Source organism: Gallinula chloropus, assembly GCF_964237585.1.
Source record: "Gallinula chloropus genome assembly, chromosome: 5".
Classification (NCBI taxonomy): domain Eukaryota; kingdom Metazoa; phylum Chordata; class Aves; order Gruiformes; family Rallidae; genus Gallinula; species Gallinula chloropus.
The window spans coordinates 31,731,524-31,753,067 of NC_140090.1; the positions used below are offsets into that span (position 1 = coordinate 31,731,524).

The 21,544-nt window shown below is 42.6% G+C and overlaps 1 protein-coding gene across 1 annotated transcript in view; it reads right to left on the minus strand.

Annotated features, from left to right (window-relative positions):
* Positions 1–21,544, minus strand: part of PARD3B (par-3 family cell polarity regulator beta) — a gene marked incomplete at its 5' end in the record, with an annotated part of 406,028 nt that overhangs the window by 89,823 nt on the left and 294,661 nt on the right. The window contains one exon of the mRNA XM_084264986.1: positions 6,082–6,192. Coding sequence (XP_084121112.1) covers positions 6,082–6,192 — 111 coding nt within the window. The remainder of the gene's footprint in view (positions 1–6,081; positions 6,193–21,544) is intronic.

The window sequence follows — 21,544 nt, forward strand, 5'->3', positions numbered from 1 at the left end:
CAATCCGTGATCTGATCAGGGTTCAATGGTTATAATAAATTGGGAGTATTAAAACTGGGATCACATCCAACACTTTATTTTGTCTAAACCACAAGACCTAGCTGTGCTGCAAAGTCAGGAATACTCAATGAACAGAGATACCATTTTGGATTAACCCTTAATAAATAATCATGCACAAGTTCGGGAGTCCCAAAAACAAGTGGTTTAGCACAGAGCTTAATGGTGAGAAGAGCAATTACCAACGTTTTATCAGAGATCAACGTGAACTATAAACAGCCATAATAATGCTTTTAGACTTGGCAAGTGGGTAACACAGGCACAAAAGCTACACGGTGTCGGCAACAATGTGTATAATCATGCTCTAAGATGTACTATATATTTAAAAAAAAACCCCATACTTTGATTTTTCTAACAATCTGAGTTTCAGCTTTTGATTCAAAACAATTTGGTTTTTCTACCATACTGCCATGCATGCAGCTATTCTTGCTTTAATTTTGATTTCCAGTAACATGCAAATTGTTTGTAATTAAATATAATGAAACAAAAGCTGACAGAAATGGAATGGAGTTTCATTCGCAAGTGTTCTCACATATAAGTGGACTCTAAACGTTTTTATTTCTGTAAGATGCATTCCCTTCATACGGGGATCTTGCAGCTGCAAAATTAAACCTCTGTTTGCCAAATATCAAAACCATATGTATTGATTTTTTAACTACGGGAACAGGCAACAAGCATCAGAGCTGATAAGACAAGAGAGAAACGCTCTTCAATCGCTGGAAGGCTTCCGAGAAGCAAAGGAAATTCAGTCTTTTATATAAAACCTGAAACAGTTTAATTTCACCCAAATTTGACATTGACTGTAACTTAAGTAGACAGTTCAGACCTTCAGAAAGCAAGGACCAGATGTTACTTCTGCTTCTCTAACACTATACTCTAAAACTTAATACTATTAAAAAAATTCCCTCAATTAATTCCAACGAGGAGTACAAACCCAAGACTGTTTTAATGAAACAAGCTACTCCCACAAACAAGTGCAGAGTATTATTTTTTTACAGAGTGCCTCCTCACCAGTTCATACACTACTTTTAAAATTCACCCCATTTTCAACAAGGGGCTTCATTTTGTGAAATTGTATTCTAATGTCACAGAAATGTTCAATTCTACCGGACAAGAGACTTTGGTCTCAGCAGGACTATGCCAGTAAAATTGTCCTAAACAAACTGATGGAACGAAAAAGTTTTCTTTCAATTGATAGTCACTTTATTTGCATTTGAAAGGCAAACAAATTATTAAGTGTGAAGCTCAAAGTGCCTAATGTATTTATCCAGTTTGTTTTACAATGATTTTCAAACATTAGAAAATTAAAAGGCAACCCCAAGCGAGTGGGGAAAAAGATGCAGGAAGAGAAATCTGGTTTGGAGGAAAAGCGAGGATCTCTTCCAGTATTTTGTACTGTCATGAACATCTTGTTGTTAAAATGATAAATTCTGAGTAATTTACACAGAACACACTAAAAATATAGATTTGAGTCAGTTTGATCAAAATAAACCTCAGACATAGCATTTGCTTTTTCCTTTTTTGGGCAGAATCTAGACCTTTGGAGCACATGCTTTATTACAGCCAAGCTCTTTGAAGCATGAAGAAAATTATGAGTTTATTTAAAATAGGGCCTCAGTCCAATGAATTGCTTGTGTCAGGAAGGAGAAAACACTACCCCACAGAAGTGTATTACCAGTTAAGTCAGTCCTCCCAAACTATCTGCGTCCTGAAGTTTCGCCTTTCTCCAGCCAAGTTTCAGTACCACTGCATTGCTGTGGCACAAGAAAGGCTAAAGGAGGCAGGGGGAGGAGAAAAAAAAAGAGTGAAAATTTAGAGTAGGTGCTGAATTCATATTCAATTGGACACAGCTAAGGCTATTACTGAGCAAGGAATGCCTAACATCCCAAGTTCCTGTTACCTGCTTGAAGCTTGCAGAAATAGTAGTCATATAATAAAGTACTGCCTTTGAAAAGAAGGGAGGCCTGGGGCTCAGGTCTGGAACAAATTCCTACCCTGTCGGACTTTTCAAGAACCTGGACGAGCAGCTGCACTGCTGGCATGGCAGATTCCCACCCACAGGATCCTTTTTCTTCACCCCACCCCTGCCCACGAGATTTTCTCTCTCCTACCTCAAGTCTAAGTGTCTGGGGTCAGGCCCAAGCCTCCCTAACAGCAAGGGGCAGAATGAGACCTTGATCTTGGTTGGGATTGCTAGGGAATACAAGTAGTAAAAAAATAATGATGTCAGCATTTCAGTGCAGGATGTGGAGCTGCTTCAGAGAATCGCAGCGACAAGGCAGCCCAGAGAGTTGTACTGAAAACTGAGAACAGGACAATGTGGAATGGAAATAGAAATTACTAGGCTCGAGAAATACTGAATTTATTTTCCCTTTCTGAGGTTCAAATCTGAAACTTGGCAGCCCATAAAAGGGGTTGCCAGGCGAATCTATGCTGAATACCACTGTGCAAGCAAGTCCAATCTTTCTGGGAAGCATCTGCACCACAGAGTGAGTGCTGTATACCCTGTCTGCATACGCCCACCAGCTCTAACACATTCTGGATGTGCCAGACTTGTTGCACATGCACCGTACAATTCCTTCTCTGTGGAAGCAGGAAACCCAGCCTATTCTGAGCATGATGGGACTTATGCTCATGGAGCACACCTACGTAAGATCTGATGCTTTGTGTCAGATCACTGAGTTTGTGATGCACACCCAGCTCAGAACTGTGCAGTGAACACATCTGACATTTCTGCACATCTGTAAGTCTTGCCCAAATTTATGGAGGAAGGCTGCATCCTTTAGAGAAGGCCTGCCACTGGAATTCTGTGAAATACTAATGTACCTGACACCAGTATAAAAACTCTGCAGAACATCGAGGGATGGCCTACTCCTGTAAACTGGAAATCCATTTCCTACTGAAAAATATTTCTCAGCTGAGATCTTGGAACAGTATTCTGGTTTTGGAGAGCTGCCAAGCATATATTACATGCAAAACCAACATCCAAAACCATGCGAGGTCCACAGCTGCTAAGACGCTGAAATGCACTTGATCATTAATCCTGTCACACCCAGCCCAAAAATCAACTGCTCTGACCTCTCCCACTAGTGTCCAAAATGGACAGCTTGGCCTCTGAAAAGAAACCTGGCAGATGGAAAATCGTAGTATCAGTTAGTGCAACAGATCTTGAAATACTTACACAGTCAGCATTTATGAAAACTGAAGTTTAAGAAAAAACCCTGACTTCAAGATTGTAATAATTGGATTGAGGATCTGAACAATAATTACTTCTACAGCTGATCTTGGAAAGGTAAAATTATGTGTGTGTTTAAGTTAATGCTAGAAAGGTTAAATGTCAGAAAAGCAATTTGTATTTTGTTCAAGCTGCTAAATATAGGATTTTTTTTCATGGGTATCAGGGGACAAAACATGCTACATTTCCATCAACAATTCTGTAGACTGTTGTACTATGACATCCCTAGTAGTTCTAACAAATAGCCATTTCACTCTCAACAAAAAAAAAAATTGAAAATATGCCTGTGTTCTAGTAAGCTTCAGTGAAGCCTAGTTTTATAAATATGAGAGAAGCATGCAAGATTGCAGCTAGTGAAGTCACAGAAGCAGAAGATCTATGGTGTGGATGTGCCACAAGGTTTTCTTTGCCAATATGTGCATTAAAATCTTGGACTTGAATTACATTATAGAATTACTAAATCTTGGGACAGAGCTATAAAACATGTCTTTACTGTCTTACTGTGCATCATCACTAGGTGAACAGTCAACAGCTAAGGAAAGGACTGAATTACCTTCAAGACAGGTAATGTTTCCTTCTACTGATTTTAATCAATTTCCCAAGCAGTTCTTACCCACACAGGAAAACCAGCTTCCTCGTGTAATTTTCCTCTAGGAAAGATACAGTTTCTTCTATTTTATGATCAGTTCAAGAAGGGTTCAATAGTCAGCCTGTAGACAGTCTTATGTGGACAAACACACAACCATGCTCTTAATTTAGAAAGCTGAAGTGAATTGCTTGTTTTTACAGTGTGTGTTGCATTACTTTGAAGATCACAAAGGGAAAATTTCCTCAGTCCTCTTCCATTTTTTAAATTTTAACCCCCAAACACATAAGATATGTTCTCTGATAAAAAAGTGTGATATTTCTATTCTTGTGCATTATAGAAGAAGAATCAAGTAAGTGAGTTAAAAATATCATCTTGGTTCATCCACGTCTCAACACACCTGCTGTTCTCCATTTCAGCTGCAAACTCTTCCAGGTCAAAACTGAAATCATTACTAGAGAAACCAGAATGATGAAGACATTGAGCTGCCAGTTTCTAATGCAGCCTTACCAAGTTACTGTCAATCAGTGACTCTAATTTAAAAAAAAAAGCATACGACGCTGAAGAAATATTAAGAACAATTATCTTGTGTCCAATTGGAACGTTAGACCTCTAGACAGAAGGGTTTATTCCTTGCAGCCTGCCAACATTTTAGTAAATGACACTGGCCCTTTAACAGATGGGATACATGCTTCTTAGCTTGCCAGGATCCTAATAAAAGACACTGGCTTCTTTAAAATGAAGGACACATACCTCTCAAATTGCCAGTATCCAAATTGGGAGTCAGCAGTTTAAAATAAAGGCACTCATCAGTCTGGCAAAATCAAGGACACGGTGCAGAAATTTTAAAACAAATGGTACAAAGTTTCTCCTGACACCACTTAACTCAGATGAACTAAATACTTAAACACTGGCTAAGCATATCCAGTAGCAGCACTGTAGCAACCGGATACCTTACTAGCTTTTGAACCAGTAAATATTTAGCAGCAGACAGGTTGGGGTTTGGATTTATTAATTTTCCCTATCAAACACATTAGCTACCACATATACCATGCACTGCATGGCATGATTTGAATGACAAGCACAGTGTCTTTTCCCTGGGTCCTGGTCTGTGTGCAAAAACCCGGCCTATCCAAATGGAGCCATATATGCTTCCATTCCACCACCCAGGAGCAGGATGCTCTAGTGAAGAGACCTCTGAAAGCTTTCCCCATACCCTGACAACCCATATTACCACAACCTGGAAAGTTTTCCAGCAACTGCAGACACCTCATGAGAGCTAGCATGCATGGGTTCTAACTTCACTGACAGCAGAGAAGTTGAAGGAACCAACATGTTCTTCAGCACATGATGAGTACATCTGGATGAGTTGGGGAGAGAGGAGTTTACTGAGCCTCATCAACACTTACAAACTGTCCCTGGCTCTTGACGGGCTGACATGGGGGAAAGCAGAAAACTATAAATTCTCTTCATCTGGAAAGACAATGAGGTTAATAAGATTGGGCATGAAAAAGGAGAAATGGGCTTATTCACATCGGTGGTACTTTCACTTCAGTCTTGGAGCCTTACCTCAGAAATACGGCAGGACACAGCTGGCATATAGGCAGCTTCTTGCCTTGTCCATCTCACCCACCCCACTGCTTGCTGAGCCCTGGCTCTTCAGACTGATTGCAACCATCTGAACCAGCTTTCTTCCTGGTGTCTCTGGGCATACTCAGCACTTGTTGAGTAGATATTCCTGCAACACGTGGCTGCAACACAGGAAGTGCTGTGCAGAACAGAACATACCCAACTACAAAAACTACTATTTGAGGTTTGCAAAGCTGGAAAACACAGCAGAGGCTGTTAGGAGAGAAGGAAAGAGGTTCTTGCTTTAGAGAAAAAATTCCTAAGTCAGCCGGTCTTGGGAATGGGTAGAGGTGAAACAGGTTTTGAAGGAAGTGATCTTTACCAGCTTCAGAGAAGTTGGGATCTGAATAGCAGCTACTACAGTGAAGTGTGCACACTTCAGGAGACAGACAAGTTCCTGTTACACACAAGCCCTGACGTGGCCAGGAGATTGTCCTAAAGTTCTGCATTGCCTGGACCTGCCTACCAGCAGGCCTGGTCTGGGACATCTCCAGCCAGGTTGTCTGTTTGTCCCTTCAACCTTGCTTTGAAGTTTTTCATCTGATAAACAAAGATGCTACCACCATTTACTCACCTTTCACGTTCATCTTTCATTTTCTCCAGCTCCTCCTCTTTAAGCATGCCTTGCTTTGGATTCCCCTTCTGATCTGTTTTCCCACTTTTATCTTCTTTTTTCTTTCCAAATCTAAGATAACAAGGAAGGAGTCAGAAGGAAATAATTACTAGAAGAAAAAAACCCTGCACTTATCTATCATAAACCACAGAAATTTCAGGCAGTCAGAACACCGTGAGTTTTTATCTTAGCCACTCATAAATTCCCCACACCGCAAAGTATGTTACCAGTACTAAACGGGCTATCTGCAATAGGAAGGACTGGTTACAAATTGATTTGGACCACATATTTTCAAAAGCTATTGCTTGAAGCAAAGTTGAAAAGCCCCACCAAACCCGAAATGCAAGGCACTGCAGGGCTGGACTATAAACATGGCATATTTTAAAGTGGCTGAAGGATCTTCTTGGCACAGGATGGCTCTCAAAGTAATCTGCAGCTGCTGTGGTGTCAGCACCCAAACTGGACCACGTGTTCTGCTCTTATCAGTAACTATTGTCTCATTCAAATCTGGCCTTAATTTAAAGATTTGCTCTTTGTTTAAATGGGGATGCAGTTGGAAATAATAAAACCTTAACTTTACACTGACTGTACAAAACTAGACAGTTTGTAAAGAGCTCTTTTTTAGGTACTTCTGGGTTTTTCTTTCTGCCTAGTAATACACTATCATGTAATATTTATGCTGTGAAAGTCCTCCAGAGACCCCAATCAGTTTGGGGGTCCCACTGTTCTATACAGTGTACAAATACGCATAACATTAGTCTGGTTTATGCAGCCTGTAAAAAGTGACTGAACTGGGGAACTACAGTTCATTTCTGATGGAGCTAGACAGAATACTGGGGTCAAATATGTCAAATACGCTCATGAATTATGGGCCAAAAAGTATAAAAACTTGCCCTCCTCTTCCCCAAGTTGAAATTCTCAGTTCCACAAGTAAATGATCAACCTGTGTTTTACCAGCCAAATTCATGTGCCCTTGCATGCATGATAACAACAAAAGAAAAGCCACGAAATACACCATATAGCAAACTAATTACTCTGACTCAAAACTGTAAACCTTGCCATGAAAATCTGCAGCATTTCTTTTACCCTTATTATTTTTCACATCAGCCCAAACTGCCTCAAGTAGAACAGCTGAATTACCATGCACATACTTAAGCTGTAAATCACTGACTTTAGGTTTTCCCTCTGATGAAAGCAGAAATCTTGCAAATATTCTGTCAGGCTCATAAGTTGATCTAAATTTTTTGTGAATTTAATCAATAATTCTGAGCTTGCAGTTGTATGAAGCTCTGAGGGGCTCTGCAGCAAGTCTGCAGGCAATAAGAACTTGGTTAGAAAGGGAATGATGGGTGTGAGAGACAGAGATGTAACGTGATGTAAATAAGAAGGGTAATAATGTGAGATGCTTTATTGTGGCTCTGCCATGGACTGCACTGGGGAGAAGGAAGTTGTATCTCAGCCCATGGTTGTCGCCTTCTGGGTTTTTTTAGGTGTGTCTAACAGAGATAGATGGTGTCCTATATTCTTTGAGGGATCCTTTAATCAAAAATATACATATACCTCACCTACAAACAATCTTCAGTTCTTTCCTTATGGTCCCCACTCATTTCAGTGCTTCCAGAAAGACAGCAGATACTTCCCATGCTTTTACTCCTCCCAAGTACAGAGCAGCGCGCTGCTCCCACTGCTGCCTTCCGAGTTCTCACCGTCCCCAGAGACCGCGGAGCCACAAACCCCGTCAGAGGGTGGCGATGGCAGGGAAGGCAGCAGTCAGGAAGCACAACAGAGAGACAGAGGTTGTACCTACACAGTGAGAAGATACAAAGTAAGAAGGGCTCACAGATACAAGACGACCCGGGTGAAAAAGAGAAAGTAGATGAAACCCTGCATATATTGCTCTCTGCAGAGGTGTCAGGCAGCCACACAATGAACCACCTGGGGATGAGCGCCAGCAGGCTGCACCTGAAACACCCCTGCTTTCTAACACTTGCACATGCTGGGAAGGTCTCCTGGCAGTTTTCTTACAAGAGGCTGCATTAGCACTTGCTTCTTGGTCATAATCCAACTCCGGTACTTTGTTTATATTCAGGCTGCCTACTTTTCTCCCACAGTTTCAATTATGGGTTTGTGGAGTCTCATATTCGACTGTAGTATGTATTGATTTTGAAAACATTATTCTTGGGCATTTTGTATTGCTGCAGGGAGTTGAAGCTGGATATGTTGCATACTCAAGAGAAATGTAAAAAAAAATAAAAATCTTTAACATACGTCCCTTTCAAGCCGAGGTATTATTTTTTGCTTACTGGGGAAATAAATTTTAAATAAAATAAAGTGACAATTTTGATTGTAATAACTGCCAATATGACAACTCTCAGCAAAAACAGTGTTGTTTGCTAGTAGAGCTGCTTTTGCCATCAAATTGGCAAGTTGCAGTGTAATTATAAATTGGGAACAGCAAGTTGGTCTTGATGAAAACAACTTTTGTTTTTTTTGCTATTTTTGACTTCAGATGGGATTTGTGCAGGGTTACAATTTTTACCTGTTACAGTAAGTATACAGCATATAGCCCAAGGCTAGGGAAACATTCAGATTTTTGGCTTCTCTTGCACACTACCATACCATAAAAATCCATTCTCTTTTATTATTATTGTAATACGTTTTTCAGCTCAACAAAAATCCTGCACAAATGGTAAAAAATAAAATCAGCAAAAAGTTTAACATGTTAAGATCATCAATATAGAGTAGACAGCATTAAACCACAAACACACCAGTATCTTCTCTGCCTGAATTTATATAACTGGTCCTAAAATTTATGGTCTGCTCACTGATGTGTTCTAATTTCCATGAGCTTCTGATGAGAAAATGAACTTCCATCCGTTGTAATTCTGCATGGGTTTGTGCACTACAGGCTTAACCGTTCTCTACTGCTTACAGGAACAAAACTAAACAAAAGAACTAAGAGTACTTGCTGCCTAACTGAGTTTGATCACATTGTCATTGATAGCAGTGCAAGAGCCTCCACTGATCTCAACAAGGACAGAATAAAATCTCTTGCCAAAGTTATACTATGGAATCAATCAGTTCTATATTCAAATTATATGAAAACTGCATGTCTTTAGGATTTTAAGTCTCCAATTCTCCAGGCAACAGCTAAGTGGATTGTGGTAAAATCTGCCTTCTGTATTAATACTAATGTCAGAAGAATGAAAACATTAATGAAAAAAAGTATTTTTAAAATGTTTGCTTTGCTCTAATGTGCGCAGCACAATTCAACTTCATATCCGATGGAATTGTTACTCTGAAAATCTTATGTGGCAAATGGAGAAAAATAACTGCCAGACAAATGGATCAGCTGTATTCTCTCGTTTCATACCCATCTATAATCAATTTGTGTCAAACGAAGCAACATGTAATCATAATGACAGTAAGGAAATAAATCCCTATTTTCCCAGGTTGAGTGATTGCTCCAGTTCTCTGATTATCCACTGTAAATGCCTGGGAAGTACTGCTAAAGAAGTTAAAGCTCTAATAACCTTAGTATACTTCTCAGTTGAGAAAATTAATATTCCAACTACTCAGAGCATAGTCCTCCTGTAAACAAAAGCATAAAGGGATTTTTCTTTATGTAATCAGATCTCAGAGCACTTCATCCTTATAAGAAAAACCCATACGCAACAGTTCAAAATGTCCTATGAAAGGGTGAGGGACTATTGTGTTTCTATTAACTCCAAAGGGTGCCCTGCAGATAACTAAAATTTTTCCCCTTTGAAGCATTAAATCATAGCATCATTTAGGTTGGAAAAGACCTTTAATATCAATCATCAAGCCCAACAGCTAACCTATCACTGCCAACCCCATGTCCCTAAGCACCACATCTGCATGTCTTTTACACGCCTCCAGGGATGGTGACTCAACAACTTACCTGGGCAGCCTGTTCCCTGTTCCAATGACCAACATTTCTGTGAAGAAATGTTCCTCAGTGTCCCATCTAGACCTCTTCTGGCACAACTTGAGGCCATTTCCTCTTGTCCTATCACTTGTTACATGGCAGAAGAGACCAACACCCACCTGGCTACAACCTCCTTCAAGGTAGCTGTAGCAAGTGGTAAGGTCTCACCTCAGCCTCCTTATCTCCAAGCTCAACAACCCCAGTTTTCCCCACTGCTCCTCAGACTTGTACTCTAGACCCTTCAGCAGCTTCACTACCTTTCGTTGGTCACGCTCCAGAAGCTCAATGTCTTCCTTAGTATGGGGTCCAAAACTGAACACAGCACTCGAGATGTGACCTCACCAGTGCCAAACACAGGGTGACGACCACTGCTCTAGTCCTGCTGGCCACACTATTTCTGACATAAATGAAGGCTCTGAACACCAAATGCGTGTTGTCTTCTTGCAGTGTTTACTACCATTCTATTGGCTATAGCATTAAAAAGCTTATGTATGCCTCTTTCCAAAGGCTTTCAAAGGGTAAGAATTAAAATAAACCTCCTATAGACCCTCTGTGTTATACTTGGGCTAAACATCTTACACGCAAGACTGAAAAGCTGTGGTCATGGCAACACTTCGTTTTCGTGTGGAGCCGTGGGCTTCCAGATCTCAAATGTGTTGACATTTGCTTCAAGGATTAAAAAGCAGGCAGGTCTATAAAATCCCAGCCTTCTAAGCAGGATAAACATCTGGTGGGTGGAACTGTAAGCAGTTTGCTGACTAAATGCAGCAATTTGGATTTCTTAGTTAATTCGGTTGCCCTATGTCGGTAGGTGTCACTGCAGCAAACAGGGTACATAACAAACCACAAACATCTGTGGGGAAATAATTCAAGAGGGCCTATGACACAGTCAAGCAAGACACAAAGCCTAACAATGTCATAAAATCTCGACATCTCCAGAAATGATCTGTAAAAAACCAGAGTGATTTGTAAAGTACATATAACAAAAGCTCTGACTCCTAGTCATTTCACAGCAAATGGGGAAAAATGCCGAGATTATTAAAGCAGCTCCCTTATGAAAGACTAGAAATAACCCTTAAAATTAAATTTAAATGTGAGTAAGAATGAATGAGTGAGCAAGAAAGATAAAGATACTAATAAGGTATGATTTTCAGGTCCACATAGGGACTATAAAAAGCTTATTAACTGCCACTACTGCCGTGCGTTTTAAGTTATTTTATCACTCAGCTTTACAGCAGAAGAAATACTCTAGAAGCAGCGCTGTGCTTTGATTAATCACTTTCATACATACACTTTTACAGAGTATTAAACATTGCGGTAAAGATCCTTAGTGAGTCAGGCTTGCTGGTGATTACAGGCCAGGCTCATTTTACATTTATGTTAATAGCAGCATTAATGAAATACTGCTTTTACATTTTTAGTGTTTCTCTAAATACCTAAAAGGTTTGTTATTAAATGTTTACTTATGGGGCAGAAGTATGCTATTATTACACCAGTGGGACCAAGAGTTTTGCAACAGCTGAAAAAACTACAGAAAGAGCAACATGTTTTGGTAAAACACATTTTGAGAACAGCAAGGGCTGGGCAACACTCTTCAAATCTTCACCAATATCCCAGGAGGTGAAAGTACACACCTTGGTACTTTCAGGACACAAGTTAAACTTCTGGCAAAAGGGCAGCTCTGTGTGTGGACCGACAAATCAGGACGAGTGAGTGTCCTTCTTCTTCACCCTGCTGCCAGCCCCCTGCCCCCAGTGGATCCCACTCCCTCTGTGCATGATGCAGTCCCAGATGCCTCAGCGTACAGGACCTCCTGCAGCGAGCCCTCCTCAGGACAAGCCTTGCCCAGGAGCAGGTTTTGCCCCATCCTCCCTGCTTTGGCAGGGTGCAAGAAGCAGCCTGGTAAGACGATGAACACAGGAGGGGACCACATCAGCGCCTTCTGCTCTCTGCAGGGCAGGTGCCTCCAGCTCTGGGGAAATAAAGGTGTAAAATGGGAACACCACTGCTGGGCTGGGCAGCACTGTGTACACCACCAATATGATTTGACAAGCTGGAAAGAGATTCATACAAGTAAAGAAAAAAAGAAAAAGATTTGGAAAAGTAAAGAAAAGGAAAAAAGCAAGAGGCAGGTGGCAACACCAGCAAACAAGGCAGCTCAGGCAATCAAAAATTGCTTCCATGAAAAGGGAAAAATGACCTAACCAGTGATTTATTATATAATTGGCGGCACACAGCAATTTGTTACAATGTCCTGAGTTGCAATTCTTGTTTTTCACAAATGTAGCTAAACTTCAGAAACTTATCCTCATATTTAGCCATCTTCAAATTATTTAGGGAGATAATCTACATTATTCTAACACTGCAATCGGAGTGGCTATGGTCAGCAGGAAAAGAGATTATGTAGAAAATACAAACATAAAGAAACCAACAATGTCAGTGGCTCCTGTTGTATCACTATTAAGTTAACAAGTGCTGGTTTTGTATTTTTTAAAAAAATGCACTGAATCAGGCTGCTGGAGCTAGACTAAAATGACTGAGCTTTCAGATCCAATCTAATGGGAGTAAAACAGGGAAGAGTGCCAGGTAGATTCCACACTACTGAAGGCGGTCCCCCTGCCCAGCCCTAGCCAGGTAAATGGGAGTGACCCAAACCCTGTGGAGGTCTGGAAGGCAGTCCCTACTCGCTGCCATAGGCACTCCCCCCGCCTACCTACCCCGCTCCCCCAGGTCCCCATATGCAATAGGTTTGGAGCCCTGGAAGTTGAAGAGGAGGTATGTGAGGAGATGAATACAGTCCCTCTACCTCAGAGGAAGCGAAAGCCCAGAGCGAGGCGAGTATCTGCACGCCTTGTGACTGCCTCAGCAAAGCAAGAAGAAAGAAGGGTAGTTGTGGTTGGGGATTCCCTCCTCAGTGGGACGGAGGGCCCCATATGTAGACCAGACCCTACACGTAGGGAGGTGTGCTGCCTTCCTGGAGCCAGGGTCAGGGATATTACCAGAAGGCTCCCAGGGCTGGTGAGTCACTCTGATTATTACCCACTGTTGATAGTTCAAGCAGGCAGGGATGCAATCACAAAGTGTAGCCTGCGCACTATCAAGAGTGAATTCCGTGACCTAGGGCGCTTTGTTGGGGGGACGGGTGCCCAAATAATATTTTCTTCCATCCCCACTTGTGGGAGGTGGGGTTCAGAGTGGGTCAGGAGAACACATGAATTGAATCAGTGGTTGAAAGGCTGGTGCCTGCACAAGAAGTTTGGGTTTTTTGACCAGGGGATGGTGTACTCTGCTCCGGACATGAGTACTGCTAATGGGGCTCGCCTGTCCCATAGAGGAAAGCGGATCCTAGCTCAGGAGATGGCAGGGCTCATTGATAGGGCTTTAAACTAGTTAGGAAGGGGGAAGGGGATATTACAAAGGCCGCTGGGGTAAGGCAGGTGCTTTGGGAGTCACAGCACGAGTTGATGGAGGAAATAAATAAATGCCAACAACACAATGGCAGACTTGGGGATGTTGCTCCACATGAGAGTAGGGATAACTCTGTGGATTACCCCGTGAACTCCTCAGTGGAGCCGCTTTTGCCCATCCCCTATCGAAAAACTCGCTGTGAGCTATTGGGGATATCTGCATCTGCTGCCCCACTAAAATGCCTTTATACAAACGCACGTAGCATGGGGAACAAACAAGAAGAATTGGAGATCTTTGTGCGGTCACAGGGCCACGATCTCATTGCAATCACTGAGACGTGGTGGGACAGCCTGGATGACTGGCATGCTACCATGGATGGCTACGTGCTTTTTAGGAAAGATAGGCTAGGGAGACGAGGTGGAGGAGTTGCTCTTTATGTTAGAGAGCACCTAGAGTGTATTGACCTCCAGCTGGGTAGGGACGAACCACTTGTCGAGAGCTTGTGGGTAAGAATTAAAAGGCAGGCCAGTATGTGTGATGTAGTCGTGGGCGTGTACTACAGGCCCCCTGATCAAGAGGAGTGGGTTGACAGTGCATTTTTCAAGCAATTGGAAGTAGCTTCAAGATCGCAGGCGCTGGTCATTATGGGGGATTTCAATTACCCAGATATTTGCTGGGCAAGCAATACGGCCAGTCGTATGCAGTCCAGGCAATTTCTGCAGCATATGGAAGACAACTTCCTGATACAGATGGTGCAGGAACCTACGAGGAGAGGGCGGGTGCTGGACCTTGTTTTCACTAACAAGGATGGGCTCGTTAGGGAGGTGAAGGTCGGGGGCAGCTTAGGACAAAGTGACCATGAAATGATCGAGTTCAAGATCCTGAGTGGAAGAGGCAAGCCAAAAAGTAGGACAGCTACCCTGAATTTTGGAAGAGCTAACTTTGATCTCCTCCGAAATCAAATAGGGGCTATCCCTTGGGCTGCTCTGTTTGAAGGAATGGGAGCCTGCGAGAGCTGGCTAACATTCAAACAGCACTTCTTCCAAGCACAGTATAGGTGCATCCCTTTGAGTAAGAAATCGGGAAGGAGAGGTAGAAGACCTGCGTGGATAAGCAGGGAGCTTTTAAGTAAACTCAAAGGGAAGCAGAAGACCTATAAACTGTGGAAACAGGGTCTGGGATCATGGGATGAATATAAGGATGTTGCCAGGGCCTGCAGGGATGCAACTAGGAGGGCTAAAGCCTGCTTAGAAATTAAGCTGGCAAGGGACATAAAAGATAATAAAAAGAGTTTTTTCAGGTATGTGAATAGTAAAAGGATAACCAGGGATAATGTAGGTCCCTTGTTAAATGAGGCGGGTATCTTGGTAACGGGAGATGATGAGAAGGTGGAGATACTGAATGCCTTCTTTGCCTCGGTCTTTACTCCGAAGGCTTCTCGGGACCCACAGATACTAGACGAAGGTAGCAGTGGTTGGGGAATGAACGGCTCACCTCTAGTTGAGGTAGGGGTAGTCCAGGAGCGACTCAAAGGATTGGATGCACACAAATCCATGGGTCCAGATGGGATACACCCACGTGTGCTGAGAGAACTAGCGGAGGTGATTGCGGAGCCACTCTCTATCATCTTCAATAGGTCCTGGACTACAGGAGAAGTGCCTGAAGATTGGAGAATAGCCAATGTGACTCCAGTCTTTAAAAAAGGCAAGAAGGAGGATCCCAGTAACTACAGGCCAGTCAGCCTCACTTCTGTCCCTGGAAAGGTGATGGAACAGTTTGTTTTGGATGCCATCTCCAAACAACTGGAAGAGAAGAAGGTTATGAGGAGTAGTCAGCATGGATTCACCAAGGGGAAATCGTGCTCGACCAATCTCATAGCCTTCTATGATGTCATCACCAACTGGGTGGACGGAGGGAGAGCAGTGGATGTCGTCTACCTTGACTTTAGCAAAGCTTTCGACACTGTCTCCCACGACATCCTGATAGAGAAGCTGAGGGAACAAGGGTTAGATGAGTGGACAGTGAGGTGGGTCGAGAACTGGCTGTCGGACCGGGCTCAGAGGGTTGTGATCAGTGGAGTAGAATCTGAATGGAGGCCTGTGACTAGCGGTGTTCCCCAGGGCTCGGTGTTGGGTCCAGTCCTGTTTAATATCTTCATTGACGATCTTGATGAGGGTATAGCATCCACCCTCAGCAAGTACGCCGATGATACAAAGCTGGGAGGATTGGCTGACACGCAGGAACACTGCGCTGCCATCCAGCGAGACCTTGACAGGCTGGAGAGCTGGGCTGGGAGAAACCAGATGAGGTTCAACAAGAGCAAGTGTAAAGTCTTGCACCTGGGGAGGAACAACCGACTGTATCAGTACAGGCTGGGGGATGACCTGCTGGAAAGGAGCTCTGTGGAGAAGGACCTGGGGGTCCTGGTTGATGACAGGTTGGCTATGAGCCAGCAGTGCGCACTGGTGGCGAAGTGAGCCAATGGGGTCCTGGGATGCATCAGGAAGAGTATGTCCAGCAGGTCGAAGGAAGTGATCCTCCCCCTCTACTCTGCGTTGGTCAGGCCCCACCTGGAGTACTGTGTCCAGTTCTGGGCTCCATGGTATAAAAAAGACAGGGATCTCCTGGAGAGAGTCCAGAGAAGGGCCACGAAGATGATTAAGGGCCTGGAACATCTCCCATATGAGGAAAGGCTGAGTAAGCTGGGTCTGTTCAGCCTGGAGAAAAGAAGGCTTAGGGGAGACCTAATTAGTGTTTATAAATATCTTAGACTTGGGACGCAGGGGGATTTGGCCAGCCCCTTTTCAGTGGTCTGTGGGGACAGGACTAGGGGCAATGGCTGTAAGCTGGAGCATAGGAAGTTCCGCACCAACATGCGGAAGAACTTTTTCACAGTGAGGGTGACGGAGCAGTGGAATAGGCTGCCCAGGGAGGTGGTTGAGTCTCCTTCTCTGGAGATATTCAAGTCTCGTCTGGATGCCTATCTGTGTAATATGAGATAGGGAGCCTGCTTTGGCAGGGGGGTTGGACCCGATGATCTCTTGAGGTCCCTTCCAACCCCTAAGATTCTGTGATTCTGTGATTCTGTAAAACTTATCTTTTTAACAACTCTGATTAAACACAACCTCCCCCCACCCGTTTATTTCTTTGATGCCCAAATTAGCATCCTTTCTGCAGCATGCTGAATTAATTAGTACAGTGACAAAGAATTAGTCCAGATAGGATCAAAGCTGAAACCATATTTAGCTGGAATTTGAAATTAAGAGCAGAGAGTATTAACCCCCAGCACTTCAAGGAGCTTTCCACCCGGCATACTTAGGAAGCCTTCCAGGAGTTCATTCAAAATAAATCAACAGTGCAAATTCCCCCCCCCCCCCCAAGTTTTGCTAAAAGGAAAATAAATTTGCCATGAAGCTTGCTACAGTGGGGAACTGCCTTTAATGCCTACCCTGTACATGCTGCTCACTATGTAACTTGTAGGCATCAGTAAAACAAAGCAAACAAAGCTGAGAAAAGGCGGCTAATTACAATTATATTAATGCTTGGATCATCACATTGTTCACAGACTTAAGGGCTAATGAAAGAATTCCCAGCACCGAATCTGAGAAGCTGCTTGCTGAAACACCTCACAGGTAAATACTCTATAATCTTCAATGGAGAGGGTCACACACAGAAATGAAATGTCAAACAGAAACCCTAAATTACACAGTGAAATTTACTCTGAAAGTATCAACCATGTGGATGGCAATAAAAGAAAATCTTCATTGCTGGTACCACTGCCTCAGATATTGTCTGTGTTTCAGTATCAGAAAAAAGACCAGAAGGTGTTTGCCATGTGAAATGTAAGCAGCTGCTCTTCTGCCTAAAAACTGCAGAACAATGGCCATCTAAAAAAACACCCTAAAATTTTTCCACCCCATTATCTTCCTAAGCCTTTGACCCCACATCCTTATTTTTCAAATATGGAATTTGCTCATAATTTGGATAGAAGTGAATTACTGTAACTCATTCAGGTAATTAGGTATTAGGAAATCCTTACCAGTGGGCCAGTTCTGTCCATCTGTACCATAAGTGAAATCTTACTTCTACAGCATATGAAATGAACAAAGAAAAAAAAAAGGAGCATGATAGTACCCTAAGACTTGGGTCACCTGAGTTAGAAGTGGTTGCTCCAAAATCACAAAGTCCACCTACTGAGGCAATGGAGTGGAAATACTCTCATTGACTGTTATGTAAATACAGACAACAGAAGAGAGCTGTGAAGAGTCATCCTTCATACTTCAAGCAACTTATTTTTAGAAAACATGCTGAGGTAGTCTGAGTGTTGGAGATAGCGTTTATGAAGAGAGGTTACCATTATTATTATTATCTGACCAGGAAAATCATGATGCTTAAAAGTCAGCTGCGCATCTGTTTCCATGAAATGATGGCCTTTCTGGTCACCAGTACAAGAATTCTGCATCCCATATCACATACATCACAAAAGGAAAAACTATAGAAATAGATCACAATTGTGGTTTACACATTGATCAGAAGAAGGAAAAACAAACAAAAAAATGGTTTATAGTCTGTCCACTGCAACATGCCCTGTCTTCTTGCCTCCAGACTGTGCAATGACCCTCCACCCAAGTAAGGAATTATTGCCATGTATTCTTATTTTTCCTTAATTTCACAAAGCATCAGCCCATCTTCCCCTGTTGGTGCCACCCTACAGGCAAGTAATTTCTCCTGAAGTGACTAGCAGTTCTCTCCCAGACAGCGCACAGAAACATAGCTATGCCTGCTTCTGTATGAGGTTTGCAAATGCCAACCTGCCAAACCCAGGGGAACAAGACAGTAAGATCCATGTCTTGGGCATGGCAACTCCACTCTCAAATCCAGGGAAAAGAATGAAAGCATTGAGCCCTTGACTCTGCTTTAATTCCCATTTCATAGTTACTCGTTTTCTCATCTGTCCACTAACAGAACAGAAAGAACAAAGTCGTTGGTTTAGGCTAGTTACTAAGTTTTCCAGGAATTTCTTGTTCTCTGTCATCCAGGAAAAAGCTAAATGCAGATTGTGACTGAATTTACTCCTCTAAGGAAGGATGTAGTCTGTGGATACTGGCAACTGCCCCTTCATAATGGCTTCCTGACTTTGTGGTTCTGTCAGATGTACGTTTGGAAATTCTGCAGCCAAGTGAGAGGCAGCATGTCCCACCGGCCCTCTGCAAGTAACTGACAGCCACTTGAAGCTGGGACAGGGAAAGGACCAGCTGAAGGGAGCTAAAACATGGATCTTTTGGTGCCAAACTTGACAAGAATAGGTTGCTAACTTCTTTCTTTTCCATTTCATGCTTTCTTCTCATCTGTTGTGCATTTCCTCCCCTTACCACTAGCCACAAGGCCCCAGATGTCACTAAAATATCAACTACTTATTTATTATACATGTTTGTACAGGGAAGGGCTTTTCATTTTTCCTGTATCAAAACTTTTATGATATTTGGCGCTTTTCTTTGCATTTCAGCTACCGAGATACTACGTGAGAACTTCCACTCTCACTACAAACCTTTTTGCTCAGCCCTCTTGGTTATGGAAAAACAACATACAACTACAACATTACCAGAACTGTAGAAACAAAACTCACGAAGTGAATTAAATACATGACATTTGCAAAACAAAACTGAAAACCTGCTAGATTTGCACTCAGAGCCATGATACTTGGAGGTGTCAGACTTGCTAATCATCTCACCATTGCAGTACTCACCTTCTCAACTAAACCATGTGCCTGCCTCTCCTTACATGCCACAGTGGGGATTTGTTAGGACTTATCTGACTTTCATGAAGTGAAACTGCTCATTGCAGGTTCTGATGAGATCTCCAGGAAAAACATGATCCTTGAAAAAGAGGAGGAATACAGAGGATTCCCCTATGTTTCAACTGAGACAACACCCCAGGCTTCACGAAAGCTCTACTCTCTATGGGAATGTAGTGACTCTCTAACGATCAAATTATGTTGAGCATATTTTATCATACCCATTTTACAAACAAAGACAGTGAAGCACAAAGGGCAAAAATTACTTGCCTGGTTTAAAAGGTCCTATTCTCTTTCTCTAGTGATCACCTCTGAGCTATGACAGCACTATCACTGCATAGCTACCTGCCTCATTTTCCAACCAGTCTGCTACGATGCTTTTCCTCCCTTGACTATTTCTCCCCATCTCCTTGAACTTCTCATTCATTTCCTTCATCTCTCCTAACACACTCACTCTCCCCCTCCTTGCTCCACACTCCTTTCATATGCTCTGCTGCTGCACTGCCACCTAAATACCTCTTTCCTGGAGATTTCCGCTGGAGACTGTGTGAAAGGAATGCAGCTCGGGAACCAGCGCTCTTGGCTCCGAGGCACTGCACAGCAATATGCAGTAGAGACACACAGAGATCTCTACAGTAGCTGAGCTACCAAAAATGGTTTCAGCTCGCTCTCAGCGGGATGCGTTAGCCCGTGTTTGAGCTCTCCGCTGCTCACAGCACTTGTGAAACTCTGAACTAAGAGAGAGTACACAGCGAAGAGGCTCTTTCACAGGCAGACTGATGATCCTTGAATAGGAAAGGCAGGTTGCAAAGGCAAAGAGAAAGCTGAAGATGACTTGGTTTTAGGTTCCACAATTACCTTCTAATGCTAAAGCATCACAAATTCCACCTCTGTGCATCTACTATGGCTGACATTTTTCCAAAGCAGTCAGGCTCAAAACACCGCCAAAATAAGAGCAGAGTTCTACAGACACTGTATTTTGAAAGAAGTGTTTCGGCATAATAAATAATAGATGGTTTTACATTTTTAAACTGTCAAAATCAGTCCTTCTGATAAATAATACCTTCCCTCCCTGGCCTTGGCTATTGTACATTACTAATTAGACATAGTAGTTTGTGGTTAACATCCTTCCCTAAAGATTTATTATTAGCTTGTATATTCTTTTCAGTAGAATTGTGCTAATGGTAAGGTCTGCTGGAGGCCAATTGCATGAAGCCACTGGGAGGAGAAATCTGTTTGCCTGTCAAAACAGTGGCTATCAATTAGAACTGTAAATGTGATTCCTTTAAGTGTCTTGGATGGTAGTAGAGATTTCCAGTGATGGATTAGGGGGTTGAATCACTTTCACATTGTACTAAAGGAAGCTTTCAGACAAACAGCTGTCCGTGAAACAAATTCACCACTATTTTTGAGCAAGCCTAAAGAACCAGCTTGACCTGCCAAAATTCTCTCTGCTATTTTCCAGAAATCCCAGCTTTAGAGCATTTTATGTGGCATACTGACAAAATTGATACTACATTATTCTGTGGTTTTCTTAGGAAAACTTGGCTTAGGATAGCTATAGCAACAGAAAAAATCCCCAATGAAGTTGCCGAAAGACACGGTGCATCAAAAAATGGACCAGTGAAATGATGCAATTCCACCGTTCACTGATCTGGGATGCAGCCCTGGCATACTGATAGCAATTTCCCCTTTGATACAAGCACCCAGCTCTCATTAGCATCAGGAAGAGTTGTGTGGACAGAGAAATAGGAATATGCTCCCCTGTATTTTGCAGGAAATTAAGACCGCTCACTTGGGAACTGAAGGAGGCACTGTCTGTCACTCTTGGGCAACCTCTCTGCCAGTTAATTAAGCAAAAACCTCTGCCACAAACCTCAAGAAGCAGCTCTTCCCTGTTCTACTTGGCACAGCAAAACTGACAGGAAGCAAAATACCATGATCAGGAGCTGGGAAGTGGTGATATTCAGAGAAGTTGAACTTCGGCCCGCCTTTGCCAAGATCTGTTGCCACTAGTTTTTTGTGGATTTTGAAAACAGTATTAGAAATCCAACTCATTAGTTATAGCTGCGTTTAAGCTTAACGAATAATTTAAGAAAGTATTTTCAACTCTCATACCTTGTGGCTTTTGGTTACTGGTTATTTTCAGCAGAGGTAATACTAGATGGCATGTAAAAAAACCAAGTCAGCAAGACTGCTAACCCTCCAGGACCCCACTGCTAACTTCATGCCAAGAGAGTGACTAACCAATACAGGAAAAAGCAAGACAGTCC